Source organism: Mustela lutreola, chromosome 9, assembly GCF_030435805.1.
Source record: "Mustela lutreola isolate mMusLut2 chromosome 9, mMusLut2.pri, whole genome shotgun sequence".
NCBI classification, from domain to species: domain Eukaryota; kingdom Metazoa; phylum Chordata; class Mammalia; order Carnivora; family Mustelidae; genus Mustela; species Mustela lutreola.
Window position 1 is genome coordinate 56,596,390 of NC_081298.1, and position 19,318 is coordinate 56,615,707.

Below are 19,318 nucleotides of genomic sequence, written 5' to 3' on the forward strand. Positions count from 1 at the left end.
TGAATTCACTGTTTTTGTACAAAATTATTTTTCTAAAGAATTACCTTTTAAGTGAACTAATGAGCAGAATAATGCCAGGCTCATAAATAAAATGGCTCCAACAGCCATCAGGTTAAGACCAATATCCTAGCATGGTCTCTCACCTCTGCCTCCCCCTGCCCCTCCAACCTTATCTCAACCCGGTCTCCTCCTGACCCCCACCGGCCCTCAATTGCTTCCTTTCAGTTCCCCATTTGCTCCAAGCACCTTAGGACTACAGGCCACTATACCTGCTGTTCCCTCTGCTGGAATACTCTTCCTCCCTCTCCACCTGGCCTGGTCCAGCCGCTCGTCTTACCAACACAGATCTGGCAAGATTCTCCAGTCTTCTGCTCCCATAATCCTTTATCCTTCTCTGCAGGCTGGGAATGGCCTTCCAGGAAAGGTTTCCTCTACCCCACCAACTTTTCTAGGCTTTTTGTGGTTTAGACCAATACTGCTCAACCCTGGCATCAGCAACATCTGGGAAACTTTGACAAGCTGACACAAGGCTGCACCCACACCAATCACATCATGGCCTCTGGACCAGGCCCACAGTTCAGTGTTTGGGCAAGTTCCCCAAGGATTTCCAAATGTAACCCAAGTTGGGAACCACTGGGTCAACACAAGAACACAGCTGCAGTATTTTATGGGCCCAGCACAGTTCTGGTGTGCAACTCTGCTAGCTGCAATATTTTTAAAGGATGCTTTCAATCTTTCAATAGGATTTTAAAAATCATCTATCAACTGCAAAGAGCACGCATTTTTTAAAAATCTAAATTAATCCAATTAGAGTATAAGAATACATATATTACAAAACACCTCCGCCGTATCTGAGATTTTTCAATTAGCATTTTATTCAGTCTGGGTAGCCCATGACAGTAACCAACTGGAAGCTCCAGGAGGTTAGAGACTTTGTCCCACTGTCTGTGATGTCACCGGTGTAGGGAAGCGTGCCCAGCATACACAGGTGCCACACGCACACCTGTGATGAGGGGCGCAGTCCTCCACGCACCAGACTGCAGGTTACGGGAACACAGGCCAGAGCGTGCACCCAGCACACAGACAGGCACCGGATGGCTTAGCAGCACTTGCTCCTTTGAACAAATGAACTCCCCCAGGCAGCCCCGTGGCTGTTCCTCTCTCTGGGCCTGGCTTGCTGCTTGTCCTCTCCCTGCAGGAGACAGCCCCCCACCTGCGTATGAAGCCATTCATCTGCGGTTTATGAAATACTGTGGTAACCTTTGAGATGCAAAGATGTTTAGAAATGCAAATTACTGTCAATATGAATATTAATAGCAGTGTTATTAATAACTTAAGTTGTCTGCCAGACACTTGACTCTTGATTAAAGGAAGTGGAAGAGCTCAAGCCAAGCCAGAAACCTCAGCTAGGAGCCGAAGGATCTGTGCAGGATCCCTGGTCCCCAGGGGGACAGTGGCTATTCTGAATGCCTGACTAGAGAATTTTACAGAAAGTCAGAGTGTGCTGCTCCTCCCATGACTACTTCCCTGTGTTTTCTGTTCACCAGGTATGAGTTCCATGGGCAGAGCTCAGCCAGGCTCGCTCTTCTGCCCAAGAGCCCAGAACAGTGTCTGGCCTGCATATGGTGCCCCAGCCATGTGTCCGGATCAAGGAGAAAACAAATGAGTCCATGAGAGAAGGGCACAAGGGGGGAAGGAGGCATGTGGGGCTGAACACTAGAAAATACAGACCGGGAAACTCAAACCCAAAGCTCACGTGGGCTCTGCCTACTCCACAAAGGACAAAAAAAAAGAACTTCTTCTTTGGGTAAAATCACCAATCCAGAACTCTTCCACAAGCTGTTAATTCACCTAAAATACTTTTTTTTTAAAAGCACTGTAGTCACTGTCACTACAAATATTTAAGACACCAGCTGTCCTGACAAACAAGCAGCCTGTCTATACCCAAGTCTTCGTAACTTCATGATTCAAATACATCCACATTATGTTCTGCTTCTTAAGTCATGAATGTACTTTTCAGTATTAGAAATTATCCCTTTCACATCTTTAAATATTGTGGTTTCTGCCTGACTAATGCTATCTTTAATTATACATCATCAAGTATTTTACTGTGATCTAATGAGGTCTATTACTCATCAGAATGGCCCCAGTCAGCAATCATATTCCCCAGAGCCAACTATTCAACCCTTCTTCCATTTTTCAAACATACCAGCCGCACGTGCACAAATTTACACCCAGACTGAGTCACAGCATCTTACCAATTTGTCCAAAAGATAAAACTATCCTTGAAGGAACTCACTATGCTGGCTTCCTAGTGAGGTCTGGCACAGCAATGCTATGACCACCAAGGGCACTCCAACCTTGCCTTGGGTACAGCCACACCCCACTGCCCACCCTGAGCACACACCACACGGGGCATGAACAGAAGGGAAGTGCATCCTAGGGAAGGTAAGCCATGTGCACAAGTCCTGCAGCAAACAGGTGGCAGACCCAGGAACCCACTCTCCGTGACGACACACGGCCGGAGGCCAGGAGAAGAACATGACCAGATCTAGGTGGGCCACACAGCATGCTGGGGTGCTTTCAGCACCCTGACTCCCACAGTCACCAACCATAACCCATCCATTATATAATATATGTGGAAGGGCCAAGCAATCTTTTTTTTTTCTTTTAAGATTTTATTTATTTATCTGAGAGAGAGAGAGACAGAGATAGTGAGAGAGTACAAGCAGGGAGGAGAGGGATAAGCAGGCTACTTGCTGAGCAAGAAGCCTGACATGGGGCTCGATCCCAGGACCCTGGGATCATGACCTAAACCTAAGGCAGATGCCTAACTGACTGAGCCACCCAGGTGCCCTGGGCCAAGCGATCTTAAACAAACCTACAGATCAGCAGACGTCAGCTAGTCCCCAAACTCTCATTCAAAGGGATGAACTGCCAGCCAAATTAATTATCTTAAATACACAATCTATAAAAAGTATAAATGTATACATATATCTTCTATATATTAATGTATATGTATATAAATAAACGTATTTATGTCTATTGACGTGTTTTAGTTATTGAGTGAAAAATGAACAGGTCAGGCTCAAGCTCCAGACATTTTACATAAACAGCTGGTGATTAACTTCTGCATACTTACAAGACAGACTCAAACTACTAAACCAAGTGCCCTAAGACCCAGAAGCTGAAAACATATAACTAGACAGGTCACCAGATGGACAATTAACAAATAAATCATTTTGAAAGAACTGGAATCAATGATGAGCTAGGAGACCTTGATGTGTCCCTCTGAATAACTGACGAGGCATCTTTTCTTGGACCATTTGTAAGACTATGTTTAGAATCCCATTTAGTGCTGCAAGATAATTCACGCAAATGCTGGCTTCTTATCGCACCCATTGACCAAGCAGCAGATGGAAAACAATAAATACGCACACGGATCTAGTGTGTGCACCCCGTGCCAACAGCACACTGAAAAGCAACAATTCAGAAACAGCCTTCCCTCGGCCCTGATGGCAGCGAGGCAGCTTGCCAATGCTCAGAGGCAAACCCGGCCTTAGGGCTGTTCCAGGTTGTGCAGAGACACTCATAGTGTGCAGCACTGTCTCCCTATATTCATTTCCTTCTAACAACATCCCACCAGCCACTGGCAGTTGTGGTTCCAAGAAACAGGCATCCTGGACATTTCTCCCCAGCACCTCTAAAAAGGTAGCTCCCAACACCTCTCTCCTTTGGAGAAAGAGAAAGCCCATCTGTGACTCGCTCCAGGCTCATGGGGGCTGGGGTGCAGGGGAAGAAGAACAGAGACAGGGACGGGGAGAGCTTGTCTGGACTAGAGCGAGGGAGGGAAGAGCTTTTGCTGAGGAGAAAGCCCCAGAGACCCCTGAGTTGAAGGTGAGGCCCCAGAAAAGGCACCAAGAGGAGAGGTGACAGCAAGCCGGCTTCCTGTGGCGCCACCCACGGCTTGGCCAGGGCTCTGGCAGGGGTCACAGGCTATGCACACAGCAGGGCCCATCTCCTGCCCCACAGCCACCAACTCCTCAGGGAGCGCATGGCCTCTGGGTCCCCCTTCCCAAGGGCTGGTGGCTGTGGGAGAATCTGGGTGGTGGTGGTGGGCAGGGAAGAAGTGGCAGCTAAGAAGGAAACCACTTTACCTTGAACACCCTAAAATGTAGGACACCAGCAGGTGATCCAGAACTGGATGAAAGGAATAGCCAAAATTCTGGAAAGGCAGTGTTGCAAAAAAGATACGCATATGTAGACTCTGCAGGACCCCCCCAACCTGTGCTCCCACGTCCTTCCTTAGGGTCCCAGCCCAAGGGTGTTGGGCACTCATCTAGTCTACTACTTATTAATATGAAAACTCAAGGCTGAAGAATAATAACAGTAACGACACTTACTAAAGGCCTACTATACAGCTAGTGCTTGTCTCCAAACATCTGAGGTAGAACCCATTCAGCTTATAGTCCTTTGAGATGCTGGATGTTCTTCTTGGTCCCCACCTTCCAGATGAGAACACTGTAGCGCAGCAGTCACATTACATACCCAATGGCTGGCCCACAGCATGCTGTCAGGATATATAAAGAGGGGAACCTGAGCCCAGATACTCAGGCCCCATGGCTCCAGGCCTGCCCATGACCCTATACAGCCCTCCACAGCTGATCTGTAGTTTCCTGTTTTATTCCTTCAGAAGCCTTGTCATCTGCCACCACACTCCTGAGCACAGAAGAACCAACTAACCAATACCAGCCCTGCTACAGAAGACCGGCTCCTACACAGGGGATAAGACTCAATGCAAGGCATGGTCCTGACCTGGATGAACTTACAGTGAACACAGATGAACACTTGCATGGGTGTAAAAGGTTAAAGACCTAGAAAATGACCAGAGAATAAATTCTAGAGAAGAGCTTTAGACATGCAATGAGAACGTAGACAAATGTCAGTTGGAGAAGTGCCAACAATCCCTCAGCAATGTGTGGTCAGCATTGGGGAGATGAAGAGGAGTAGGTATAGGACAGCACCTGGGACAGCACTGTAGGGTGGAGGCTGCCTACAGAAGCACACACAGACCATGTGATGACAGGCTTCTCTATGGTGTCCCAAGGACAAGGATGAAGGAAGAGGGTCCCTGTCCTCTAGGGATGGACCACCTTTGATTAATGGCAAAGAAGGTACTGGGTCGTGTAAGTATAGAGCAAATGGCACAGAGGACCTCACTGTGCAGGGCAAGGGAGCAGCTGTGGGCCATGAAGAAACAAGACCACAGGACCTAGAACCTGGCCCAAAGGAAGAGCCAAGGGAGCTGTGACAACCAAAAAGCATTTTGGGACAATCATTTGGGCCATTGGCACAGGTGGACTGAGGAGAGCAACAGCAGCCCAGCAGGGAGTGTGGCCATCAGGGTCCTGGCCCGGTATCCCAGGAAATGGGTTTGGTGCTGTCCAAGAAGCAGAAAGGAAGATGTTAACTGTCCCTTCTGAGAATGTACCGATAAAAGTTGGTGACACAGACATAGCTGATGAAGGAAAATCAAAAAGGTTCTTAACCCCTGTAAGATATCAATACTAGGTCAGGCCCTCCCAGCACCGTACTGTCATGAGCTTACCGAGAAAGCCCTGCTATGACCCTGGAGACTGACCTGGGAATCCCAGACCAGGAACTGGAGTGTGGAGTCCTCTGCCCTGAGACAGGCTGTGGCGCCTGCCCACCCTCAGAACATTTGACTCTGGTGACCAGGGTGGTGGGAGGGCCCGTTTCCACCATTTCTCTTACCCCTGTGTATCTCTCAGTCCTGTACCCTGTGGCACTTTTCTGCTGTGACCACACTTTGCCAAGTTCAGATACCAGTCTGGTGGCCGACTGGTTCAAATGGGCATGAAGACAACTCTGCCAGGTGGGTGCCACAAACTACGGGGGGCCATGAGGAGGGCCCAGCTCGGACCCCCGCTCAGCGAGCATGAGGACCCCAGAGACACATCACTCTTGGCCCTCCCTGCCCCACTGATAATCCAGTCCGAAACAAACCCCAAATGCTAGTAAGTTGCTCATACTTGCTATGAGTTGAAAAAAAAAAAAAATGTAAGCAATTTTTCCAAAAGTTGACTTCCGAGCATCAAATGCCCTTGTCTCTCATATTCACCTGACTCAGTCCCCCACATCTTAGAAACGCACTGCCCAGGCCCCAGCAGCTCACATGTAGAGAAAATGAGGGGTGGAGAAGATAAATGTCAAGATGCTCTAGGAAAACAAAGTCGGCTTATTCTGCAACTGCAGGCAGCTTTTGTCCAAACCACAGTCATCCATGCTTCATCTTCACCCTATTTACTTAATGAGGTCCTTTAATTCACTCACTTTTTATTTAAATTTGCTTCCAAGTAAGACTTCTTGTAACTGCTGTAATTCTTTTAATGGGCCCCTTGGCCTAACAGAAAGGCTCACTGAAAGAAACACAAACATCAACCAACATAAAGCTAGGTACCACCTGGGACATCTTGCAGCCATCTCGGTGGTCCCCCATGTCCCCGCCAGGAACACAAGCACCCCTGGGGCACTCTCCCCTGCTCTGCCTGCCAGGTCACCACCCACCAGCCAGGATCCACCACCCCTCCCCAAGTCTGTGACACTCCACTGTTAACACCTCCTCACGACATCTGTCAACATGACAATTGTCCCCTTGAAAACTGAAAGGCTTGAAAATTCCTCAACCTGATAGAATGTTTCCCACTTACATTTAGAAAGTGAAAGTGTTCCCAAATGACAGCCACCTTTCCCCACAGTTGCTGACAAGCCACCGCACATCCTTCGCTCCGTGACAATCCACGATTACTTTGCAGGTAAGGCCAAACACCAACTATTAGAAAAGAAACCTCAGCCACGCCACGTTCCAGAATGAAGACTACACTCCATGTGGTGTACCCAGGGCAAAGGCAGCTCTTCACCCATGGAAGGAAATGAGCCTTCTAAAAAAGGGACAAGCCCACAACAAAGGTCATATCTAAAACCTGCCTTCAGTGCACACCGTTGTTAGGAGACCGGAGAGACCACCCACCCCCTCCTCAGAGAAACCCCCTGTGTGGAAGCCCTCTCCTGCTGTTAGAAGCCAGTCCACCCCACTCTGCTCAGTGGCACCCAGCCCCCACAGCTGTGCCCGATGTGCTGGGGAACCCATGGGGGTACCTGGGGTCGGCCAGGGCTGTGGGAAGTCATGGGAAACCTATCTGATTCCAATATTGTGGAGAAAACCCCCACAGTTTTATATGAACATCAGAGGAAGCATATTTTAGGATAACATTCATGTGAATTTTTAAGAAGATAATACAAGACCTCAAATAAATACCTGCCACTAGAAAGAATGCAACAGGAGAGGTATGGGGGAAGGGAGCAGCTAGCAAAGAAATGGGGATACACAGGCTACCCAGTCTGAAGGTACCAGAGTACCCCCAGAGGGGACTTGGAACATGGTGATGATTGAGCACAATAGGCAGGAAATCACCAGCCAGCAGGCAGTGGCATTCAGCATTCCCATAAAGGCAGCAGTGGGGTGGGGATCAGGAAGGACAGGTGGGAGACCAGAGCAAGAGCTCAGAGGTGCCCTTAGGAAACACATCTGAGAAACCCCAGGAACTTGAGAAAGACCAGGGCCCAGGAGGCAGAGGTGACAAGGCAGAGAAAGTTCCCCATGCGGCTTTTCCAGGTAAGAGCCAGGGAGGTCTGTGTGTGCCATCTCAGGAGTCTTGAAGACAGAAGCTGCCAGTCCACGACACAAGGCTGCCTCTCAGGGTGGCATGACCTTGCTGGATGTACCCCACAGGGCATAGCCAGGAAGGTTCCCTGCTGTGGACACCGGACACATCTGTTCATTCCAAAGTAAAACCACTGTCAACTAGAACACCATGTGATGGTGGGACAACCAGAAAGATGTCCTCATTCACCAGGCACTAACTCTGCACAGAAGGATGCCTCGTCCTCAGTGTGAGCAAAGCCAACAGCCCAGTGAGCACCATACAGGGCCCAGCAGGCAGAGAAGGAGGTGAGCTCCCAGACTTGCTGAGCCAGGTGTGCTCTGCCAGGGCCACTCTGAACCCTCCTCTCTCTCTAGGCCCGACCTCCCATGGATGTCTTCAGGAATCCTTTTCCCCTGAGCCTAGCAAAGGAGCATTTTGCTGTCTCTGGAGAGAATCTGACTTAGAAGCCCAACCCTCCTTCCAAGATTCACGGGTATCCTCAAGGGCTGCCCACCATTCCCAGGACGGGCACCCTGAATCCACGGCAGAGTTCTGTCTGCACCTGTAAAGAACGTGCCAGGCTGCAGACTGGAGGTATCTGCAGCCTGGGATCAGCTCCACACCTGGCCCCAAACACTTGGGAAGAAAGGAAAGTGCCAAAAGCTTGCCAGACACTCAGGTCCCTCCTTTGAGCCATTCTCAGTGTTGGGGAGAACCCGTTAATCACTAAGAAAGTGAGAGACAACATGGCTAACTGCTGCCTCTGGGAAGCCATACCATCCAAACTTTAAAGGGACAACAAAGCAGTAATTGTCAGGAAAACACACAGCCCACTGAATGGAACAGTGAAGAAAGAACACTGAAAACAGCTTGAGGAAATAAAAATGGAATCAGAAAATGCATGGAAGACACAAAAGACCGGACTCACAGGGGTTTGGACTTAGTGGGCTGGAGTTGGGACAGCCGTCTTTTCACCCGGATGAAGTTGTCTGGGACCTTGTGTAGACCGAGCCCTTCAGTGCAGACATGCAAGCTGCACACACCAGCCCAGAAGCCCCCCAGTGCCCCAGGTACCCTCTGGGCATCTGAAGTCCCCTCGGCCCTCAGGACCACCCACAGAAGGCCTGGCTGTTAGGGGTACTTTAGGGGTTCTTCAGTTCCTAACAGCCCCAGATGGACAGCCCAGGCTGTGTCAAAGCCCATGAGCTTGTTACAGGAAGTAAAGCAGTAGGTGGAAAACTGGTACAGAAGGGGCCGGACTGTGGGCGCTGGGTGTTAGAGCTGTCGCGCTGATTAGCTGGGAGACACGCAGGAAATGCTGCAGGTAATATCAACCACACTTCACAGGCTGGCTATTAACCCCACGAAGAGTACACATGACTCTGGCTGAAAGGAACAAGAAAGAAAATTCGATGTCCTATAACATCTAAATTAGAAAAGAAATTTTGCAATTTGCAAGAAATTGCTGAAGCTTGGAGGAAATGGAAGACATCAGTATGTAAAAGGACCCTGAATGGAATGACGGTTCACAAGAAACACATGAAATAGGGGGCCAGTGGCTGATCCTGGGACAGAGGGTCATACATATTGGCTCAAGGCCCTCAGAGAGGATGCCATGGCTTCACTGGAAGGACAGCAGGAGGGAGGCTTGCCCCAGCTTTAAACGGAAAACCTTCCACCAGCCTGTACTCTTCACCTCAGCCTTGTCATCTGAGTTTCAACATTTTACGGGTCACTCTCTCGGGTCGATAAAGCTTTGCATGTCTTCAAAGCAGCCATGTTGAAGACCAACAGCCTCCACCACCTGTGAATGCACATCACATACATCCTACACCTACGGTGCTGCCCCTGCTGCCTGGGCCCTTGTGCGCACAGCTCTGGGGGACACCGGCCCAGGAAGGGGCACACTGTCTCCGGTGAAGGGCTGACAGCAGAGCTGAACAGTCCGTTGTCAAACAGGCTGCTGCTGTTTGCAGCTGAGTTCTCCCTGTGAGGCTTGACCACAGAGGTACAAGTCCTCCTCAGGATCTAAGGTCTGCCACCTCATTTAAGACATGGGGGGGGGGGGGGTGTTAGCAACAACTTAACTCCGGGAAAACCATCACAGAGCCTACGACGAAGCTTAGTTTGTCAGAGGGTGACTCCAGCTAAATTTCCAAATTCACAAGAACCACACATTCCAAGTGCAGCTCTTGAAGGCATCGCCCTCTCCTTCTGCACATCTTCAGACAACAAAGTTGGTGCAGACAATCATGGTGTGTGACATAACTGACCCACAGGCACCACAAAGTTGGCAGATGAAGGCAAGTCTCACGGGTTATCTGTTTTCGGGTGACGTACCTTCTCCACAGCTGCGTGCCTGCGTCCTTGCTGACACTTCGCATGCTTCCTCGTACACAAGCACATCTAGCTTTAGTCACCTTTCGCCCTGCTTGGGAAGGGGAAGTAAGGGCAAATTCTTTTTAAGATATTATTTATTTATTTGACAGAGAGAGAGATCACAAGTAGGCAGGTGGGGCTGGGGAGGGGGGAAGCAGGATCCCTGCTGAGCAGAGAGCCTGATGCAGGGCTCGATCCCAGGACCCTGAGATCATGACCTGAGCTGAAGGCAGAGGCTTAACCCACTGAGCCACCCAGGTGTCCCGGTGCAATTTTTAAGTCATGCGGAATTCAAAGTATGATGATAAAGAGTTAAGGAATCCAACGGCTTATCCATAAACAGTAAATATTTCTCAACACAGAAATTTCGAACCCATCAGGGATAAATAAGGTGGCAGGGCTGCGATGTTATGTGTAGAACAAACGAAGCCTCGGGGGTTTGACTGTCAGAGAAGGCATGGTAGCTCTTGTTGCCAGAACTCCAGCGCTCTTTTGAATGTGAACTTGGTGCTCCATTCGCTGGCAAGGTAATAAGCAAATTTTGTGCCAATATAATTTTGACCCCAAGTGTTACTGCACATAATAGGTGCTCAAGTAAGTAAGGTGCTCGCTTCTGCTTCACTGAAGAGAATGCATACTGTCCTATCTTTTAAACTGCCACGTAAGAGGCTGGCCGTGAACCCCTGGTGCTCCCGAAAGCCTTCTGTCTGAGCATTGCAGAGAACATGCTCTGGGCTCTAGAACGTTTATATCCACTCCTGGTGCCGCTCCTGTGTTCTTAAAGTCTCTCACCACTTCTATTGACCTGAATTCCTGCAGCAAATCCTAATTCACTTAAACTCATACAAATTCACATGAGCATTATGCACACATTCCATTAAGCAGAAATGCAAATATCATAATATCTTCATGTTTGCAGATAACCATCGCATCCGTTAACAACATAAACACGTGTGCCAGATAGAGAAACGAGCCACCAAAGCAACTCCTCTCAGATGCTCTTTCAGGTCTCCGGAAGGACAACTGCATCTCTAAATACCCACACGCCACTGAGGGCCAAAAAAGGCAGCCATCTGTGAGTAAAATTCAAATGGTGCTGCTACTTTATATGCTTTTTTATTCTAACCTCCACTCAGCAGGAAAAGGGAGCCCCATGGTATAGTGTGCTAGCGCAATGTTTAAACCATTCACTGCTGCCAACACCTTCAGCTTGACACCTTATTCTTTTAAGGTTAATTAGAATTCCAATAGGATACCCATTGAGCATGCATCTCTAATTCACCAAATATGAAGATCTTCCAAGCAAGGCAAATCTGATAAAAACTGACCTTGGCCTTTGCAAGTGGTGCCATAAAGAGCATTTCCCCCTACCTGAATCCTTGCTGGTGTTTTATTTCAAATATGTACCTCGGATAAGAGCGTGTTAACTGCGAAAAATAGAGATTAAATACAGATTGAACTGAAATACACACTTGAAACAACTGCATAATTGAGACCCGATTTCGTCATGCTCCAGCAAGCAAACGGGCTCTCAAAAGCCGGAACGAAGGAACAATTGGATATAATTCTGCTCAGCTCAACGGCACTGAGCAGCCTAATTCCAGGCAGTTGTAGACAAGCTATTGTGTCCTCCAGAGGAAGGAGGTGTGCTTCATCTTCAGGAGAGCCAACCAGTCGTCCCCACACCGGGGCGGCATTATTCTCCCGCCTGCCTCTTCTTCAAACAGATTATAATTTGGATTTTTTTTTTTTCACTTTAATGAAGGCTGTGAGAATAGGGAACACAGATACTGTGATAACAAAGATAAAATTCAGAAACAATGTAAAAGGTAAAATAAATAGATTCGAGCCCTTGACTTAGATGCCCATCAATGCGCAACAATCCAGCCACGGTGACACAGGCCAACTTGGAATCTAAAGACAAAGCACATGTGTTCACATGCACATGCACACACTCACACACTCACACACACAGGACACCAAATAAATGAATCTACTAGCAGGAAGGTGTGCCACACATGTGATACAAAATTTGGAGATTTTTGTATTGGTAATAGGCACTGAAATGACAGCTAATTACGTGTGCTAGGCACTGCAGGTACACAGTCTCACTTATCTGATAAAGCAGATAGGCTCCCTCCCACTAATAAGAAGGCTTCAAGAGGATAAACTTTTGCCCAGAGGCACAGAGTGAAGAAGTAAGGAACTCAGGATAAATCCACCTGGCCCCTACCCTTGCCCTCCTTCTCCATAGGACTCCACGAAGCCCAAGACCCTTCCTGTCTGCAGCCAAGACCGGAGTTGGGCCTGAGTCCCTGGATGGGAGGCTGATCCTATGTGCCAAGTCCCTGGCTGAGCTGTGGCTGGTCCAGGCACCAGTCTGGCATGCAATTCTGGCCCCTAAGGCGAGAAGGGACGTGTGTGAGGGTGGTCTAGAGAAAACATAAGGGGAAGAAACCCTCCTTTCTGTTATTAAGTTATTAAGGATAGGACGCCATCATGACTCATCCCAATTTCAAATGTACCATTCATGTCGTTTATGTAGCTGCCTGTGACAGGCCGCTGAAGCCACAACTGATAGGATGCTCTTTCCTTGGGACCACACAGCCCTCTGCATGGTTCCTGCTAACTACCCATAGGGCTCACAGCCTAGGCTTACAAGATGGCAGCTGCTGCGGCCAGGGGGCAGAGGGATCTAGGAAGTGAGTGCTACTTAAGTTCGGGACCTTGGTTTCTCATTACCTAGGATTGTTATAGAGCAAGAGGCCTCCTCTAACTATGAAGTTGGTAGCCTGTCTGACCAAAGTTCACCTTTCAAGTACCCCCTATTTATTGTGTGTCTCTGAGAGAGGAAACCTTGGTGCCTCCACTTCCCCATCTCTCCAAGCCTTAGGAAGGAACAGGTGGGAAGAACTTCCATCAGCTGACCCAAGCCCTGGCCACACAGGCTTTCAGCGAACACCTGACCCACAGTGGTCTCTTAGTGAAAGGTAACTTTAGATTAGTCACCAAATGCCCGCAACCTGAAACATAAAATTGCTGTGAGTCTCAGAGGTGCCGTTTCCACACCCAGGGGCCTTCTGAAAACAGGCCCAAAAAGGACTTCACTGTGACTCATCTGTCATGTCTCCAAAGGCTTGTGTCTGCCCTTGTCATCATGGAGACCACAAGTCAACCACTTGTCCACTGTCCTTGTGAGCTGTCTGGCTTTTCTGTGAGGGCCTCTAGGCACTGGGTCATTTCCTCTAGAGTCCTTATTACATTCCAGACCAAACAAAGAAACCCCAATGATAGAGCCCAGCAGAACAGAACAGAAAGGGCAGGGAAACAGGGACTGAGAAGATATCCAGAGCCCAACACTTCCTGGCTCTCTGATTGGGCCATTTTGCCCATAGAGCAATCCCTCTTGGTTAATTATGCCACTCACCTCATAGGATTATGGTGAGCTTTCTATAAGCAACATATGCCAAAGCAACCCGCACATGGTAGGCACTCAGTAATTGTTCACACAAAAAATTCTCCAGCATAAGCTGCCCAACTGTTGACGACTGAAGAATACACACTGATTTGCTTCCAGATACCACAGACTCTGTCTGAACTGGCCTCCCGAGAGGTGGCCAGCTGGACTGCTCAACTCCCCATCTCCTCCACACGATGGCTAAGGCCCTCATCCCCTTGGAAGGCCCAGCCTGGCCCACTGCTGTCCAAGCCCTCACACCTGCCCAGGGACACCTGTGCTTACTTGGAATTCACTGGCTCAATTCCCTACCATGTTTATGCAAATATACTGATAAATGGCAAACATAAACTTTAATGAAGTGTTACGTAAACAGAAGACGTTTAGTGCAAAAGAAATCACTCCTTGGAAAAACATGGTGACCACTTAGGAAAGACTCATCAAAGACAGACCTCTTTAACATTACAAACTGGGGGGAAAAAAAAAGACATACAACATTAAGTGGTAATTGTTTAAAATCTAGAAAGTGCTCCATTCAGAATTTCTTGTAAGTGTCTTTGTCCTCCATTTGAAAGAAACAAATAGGAAATCATAAGGTGGCTATGGTTTAAGTCAACTTGGAACTCAAAGAGAAGTTCCTAGCCTGGATCCAAAACATGGTAAACACATACATGTATGTAGTTATTAAATAAAACATTTAATAGATACCACTTGTATGAGTTTCCAGTTTATTACACTTTTCCCATTACAGGGTCCCAGTCACACTGGCTAAGAGATACAGAAGAGATTTCCAGTTGAAACATATACCAAAGTACTTCAAGGTACACGATCCAGACAAACCAGCTCTAATGCTTACACGTTGTATCATCAAAAGCATTATCCATATTTTCTACTGTTCTTTAATTTGTAAAAATGCCCATTCTCTTAACCTTCGTAGAGTCATGGATGGACACCACTCCAGTGTGCTCAGGAATCTCCTGAGAGCAGTCCGGTTTCCAACCCCTTAATGTCAGCTCCGAAAAGAGAACCCAGGCTAGTTCAATTCACCTGGAATGACTGGCACAGGGTAGGTCCACAGTAAGTTCTGTGTATGCCCAAATATAAGGCAAGAGATTTCCCATGGAAAAAAAAATCCCTCAAAAAATTAGAATTGTCTTACATTAGAGTTCTTATGAAAGCATATTAAAAAGTACTCTTGAAATTACTCAATCTGGAACTACAAAGCCCTTTAAAAAAAAAACATATTACCCCAAAACCCCTCAACCAATGCTAGTAGGGGGCCTTGCAGGGGTCACCTCACACAACTGTCAAAACAAAACAAAAACAAGTTGGGCTGAGAAACTTAGCACACATTTAGCACCTGAAATGGTTGGACGCTTCTGTTAAAACAGGACTTTTTAAAAGATCACTTTCAGAAGCAACACATAACAGTAAGTATTTCCCAACAGGCAAACAAAGAAACCAACAGTCCTAACCTTAGGCAGTAGGTACCAGTAACTTGGTATAAAACTTCCAAGGGCAGCATAATTAACTGATTCAGAAAGTGCATCATCTCAAATGGCTCAGGTGAAAGCAGAGCTGAGAGGTTCTGCTCACTAGGCTGGAGGATTCCGGGTGGCTCTGCTGAGAACCAAAACCCTGAAGAAAAAGATGCCAGTGAAGATGTGGAAAAATTGTTTCATGGACTCCATGCAGAACCCGAATAAAAATTCATCCATTTTATACATGACACCTTTCCAATGTCTAACTGTAAGTAAATGCACAATCTAAGTAGATACTTGGTGATCTGCATACCTACAACCTTTACATATGCCTGTTGGCACGAAAGGTTTGAGATGCATCTCACTAGGAAAATCGGAGTCAGTCTTTTATTAACAGTCAACTTGCTAGTAAGGCATATATGGTCTCTGTTAATCATGACATGAGTGCCCACCTATTAAACAACAGAACAACATCCAGCATTCAGCCTTGCTATGAGGGGTCAAAGCAATTCCAACAGACAGTAAAGTATCAAAAGCCTATTTGGAACTAATTTTCAGCTGAAGTCTTTGCCTGCCAAATTTATAGTGTTGCTTAAAGTGCAACACTCCATGCAGGACTTCTGGCTTCCTAAGAAGACTCCCACTGACTTACACATCAGTGAGTAAAAAGCTAGAAGATGTTATCCCCACCTCCACTCCTTTTGTCTTTTGAAAAATGATCAAATATTGATCAAAAATTGTATTTAATTCGGACTCCTCCTAGGACCCAAACTCAGTCCTCATGAGGTGGACCTGTGAAGAAAGGAGTGAGGGTCACACTCAACACAACAAAAATAAACTGTGTTGCAAAGTCTCCCTGAAGCTCAAACTTCCATTAACAGTCTGATCGCTCCATATGCCTATAAAGTCCACCAATAATCTCAAGACCAGCCAACAAAAAAATTAATTCCCGGTTCCTGTCATTGTCAACCTCTTTGACAATTTTTTTTTTCTATGCCACATATGGCACAGTTCTGGGAGCTGCCTCTGGCCATGGCCTTTCGAATTCCAGAGGTTACCAGCTCACCTCCGATCAAACATAATTCACATAAAATGCAGTAGGAGGACATCTGTAAATACATTCTCATCATAATGTCCTGGGTTTCACTACAAACATCATTCTACAAACCATTCAGTTCTCCAAGTATGGGGAGGTAACCCACTTATTCTGCAAATAAAGATCTTTGATTATAATACCTTAAATGAAACAGCAAGGACAGGAGGGAAAAGCTTAGAAATCAAGAACACGCACACTCATAACTGGATTTAATCACAACTAAAACCAAAGAAAAACTACTTAACTACCTTCCCTCCAGCAGTAATCCCAGGCATAAATATTCCATGACTATTCTTAACTGTCCATTATTCCCGATCCATAGGAAACACCCAGTTTGGCAAAGGAGGGCATTTATGTCTAAAACTCAACACCAAGGATTTAACTTCCTAACCTCAAAAATATTGGTAGTACTAAGAAATTCAGATGGTTAGAATTTTCCCAGCTTCTATGTATAACACGTATTATAAGGATTATTTAAACGGTTTATGCATCAGCAGCTTCTTAAACAGTCCAAAGTAGGGAAAATATTTTTAGTTCTCTAAAATGAATGATAATTACAGTAGATCAATAATGGGGTTTTTTTTTAACCCTTAAGTGGGATTTTCTACATTTAAAGAAAATATACAACATGAGGACTTGCTTCTCACTTAAGCCAGCATCCCGAAAGCTTTCCTCCCCCTCCATAATAGTAACAGTAACAGAGGGTGTGAAGCCAGGGCTTCTAAAGAGCTTCTGAAACCAAATCACTGAAACCCCAAGATAAAGTATTATTTCACTAAAACAGAAACAGTGAAAGACACTGTACAATGTAGTTGCACTAAAAAACTCAGATAATGTCCCACCTGGGAATGCAGCCCTGCCCAAGGGCCCAAAAGAGGTCTAGGGCTTCCTGACAGACCAAGCTCAAGAAGGCCCGGCCAAACATTCCTTCCATCTCCAGGTTAACTTCTTCCCTCCTCTCACACAAAGTATGTAACTCATGCTCTTCCAAACCCCACACAGTTCCCTCTGCCCAACTCTGTCTTGCCAGACACGCAGGCAAGAGGCCCAGAGTCTCCCCAGAGGTCAGAACCTGGAAACACTAAGCACTAACTTGACCCCAGGCCGGCGCGGGTGAGCGGAGGGCTAGTCTGGGGGTCCAGCGGAAGAAGACTTTCTGGGTACAGAGGGGGGCCCGGCCAAGTCAAAAAGGTGAAGAAACGGGCCCTGCCAGCAGAGGGACTGTAGAGACTAGCGGTCAGCTGGGGACAGGAAACTGTGTCCACCCTGGGGGAGGATGGGGTGTCACGACATATGAACAGGTAGCAGTTACCCAGGACTGCATGCTGGCATGCAGCAAGTACAGGTGGTGCGAGAAGGGATTCCAGAGAGGAGGACGGATGGACGGCAGGTGCAGACAGGCATTTCAAGGGAAGGAGACAAGACTGTGGGGCAGGAGGTGGAAACACGGTGTCCAAGAGTTGGCAAGTGGGACTTGACGGGTTACATTCACAGAGTCCCTGGAGAAAAACTACTTGGAGAAAGAAGAGCAAGGCGAAAGCCGTTGTGGGGGGCCACCTCTGGTCTCCCTCGCCCTTCATCACTGCCCCCTACAGTCACCCGAGCACATCTCTTCCCCTCCCCCCAACACACAAACTCGCTGTGTCCTTGCGCGGTGAAGCAGATACCCACCTTTGCGACGGGCGCACTCCTGCTGGTCGCCAACTCCCGCAGGCTGGCGGTGGCGCTGCCAGTCGCCGCAGGGAGGAAGATTGGGGAGCCGGGGGCGCTGCCCGCCGCGCTGCCCCCGCCACCCGCGAGCGCGGAGGCCGCCCCGGAGCTGGGGCCCGGGCGCGCGGACGGGCTACCACCGGGGCTGGCGCCAGCGCGGGGCCGCTGGCGAATGCCGTCCAGCAGGCGCACCAGCAGGATGTTGGCGGGCAGCTCGTCCACGCCGCAGCCCACCAGGATGCGGCACTCGGGGCAGCGCAGTTCGTGGCGCGAGCACACGATGCTCTCCAGGCAGCGGCGGCAGAAAGTGTGCTGACACGGCAGCACCTTGGCCGTGGTGTCCAGGCGCTCCAGGCACACGGAGCACTCCAGCAGGTCCAGCAGCGACGACTCGTCCATGTCCTCGCCCGCCGCCGCGGCCGTGGCCGCCGCCCGCCGCCGCCTCCGCTCACCCGGCCTGTCGTCGTCGCCCTCGCTCTGCGCAGCAGCTGCGGCCGCCTTGGACGCGCACAGCCAGGACGCCCCGAGCAGCATGGGCGAGGCGCCGGCGGCGGCCGCGCGCAGCTGCCTAGGTCCCGGGGCCGGAGCGGGGCCCGCCACGGGCAGCGGGCATCAGGGTCGCGCCGGAGCGGCCTCCGGGGAGCCGGGCACCGCCGGCACTTCCTTCACCCCGCCTAGCGGCTCCAGGCTCTGGCAGCGGCAGTGCGAAGGGGCGCGCTGACCGGCCGGCGTGGTGGGGACCGGAGTTCCGCGCCCCGCGAGCCAACTCCAGCCGAGCCCACCCAGTCCTCCCGGAGCACGGCGCCCGCGTGTGCGGGCTACACCTGTCCTCCCGTGTGTCCGCTCCGCCTCAGCGGGCGCTGCGCTTGGAGTGGCCACCCGCGGCCCCGAGCCCCGCGGCAGGAAGTGCGGGGAGCTGCCGGTCGGGTCCCCGGGGAGACCCGGGCTCAGCGTGCGCGCTCCCCCGCGCCGCTGGTGAGCCGCACCGCCCGCGCGGCGCCTCCATGCGCCCTGGGCCTGTCCGCGAGTCCCTGCCCCCAGCGGGTTCAGCTGGACCTTCCTCTTCCACGGCCGCGAGCACGTGCTCGGGGAGCGCGCAAAGGTCACCGTCAGTGAGGAGCGCAGGAAAGGAGACGCAGCGCCCACTGGACCTCCCCACGCCCGGGCGCACAGCGGCGACTAGTCCCGTCCCTTGGGGTACCTCTAGGGCTCCCAGGAACTCCGAGCGCGCCCTCCTGCGCCGGCTGGGCCCTGTCCGCTCCGGCGCCTAGAGTCTTCCTCCGGCTCTCCGCGAACCGCAGAGACGGATGCTTCCTCCCGATGCTGCCGCGAAGGAAAGTTTGGGCGGTGTTATCCGGACTGCCTTTCTCGCCAGCGCCGGCGAGCAGCTTGGGAACGTAGCCAACACCCGGGCATCCTCCTCGACGACTCCCCGGAGCGCTCCCGGTCGGGTCCCCCTTCCAGGCGG

At 49.6% G+C, this 19,318-nt stretch overlaps 1 protein-coding gene across 2 annotated transcripts in view; it reads right to left on the reverse strand.

Moving 5' to 3' along the window:
* Positions 1-18,757, reverse strand: part of SH3RF3 (SH3 domain containing ring finger 3) — a 361,494-nt gene extending 342,737 nt beyond the window's left edge. For both annotated transcript variants that reach the window (XM_059134271.1, XM_059134270.1), the window contains exon 1: positions 17,812-18,757. In XM_059134271.1, the coding sequence (XP_058990254.1) occupies positions 17,812-18,384 (573 nt within the window). In that variant the 5' untranslated portion in view covers positions 18,385-18,757. The remainder of the gene's footprint in view (positions 1-17,811) is intronic.
* Between the last annotated feature and the right edge of the window lie 561 nt (positions 18,758-19,318).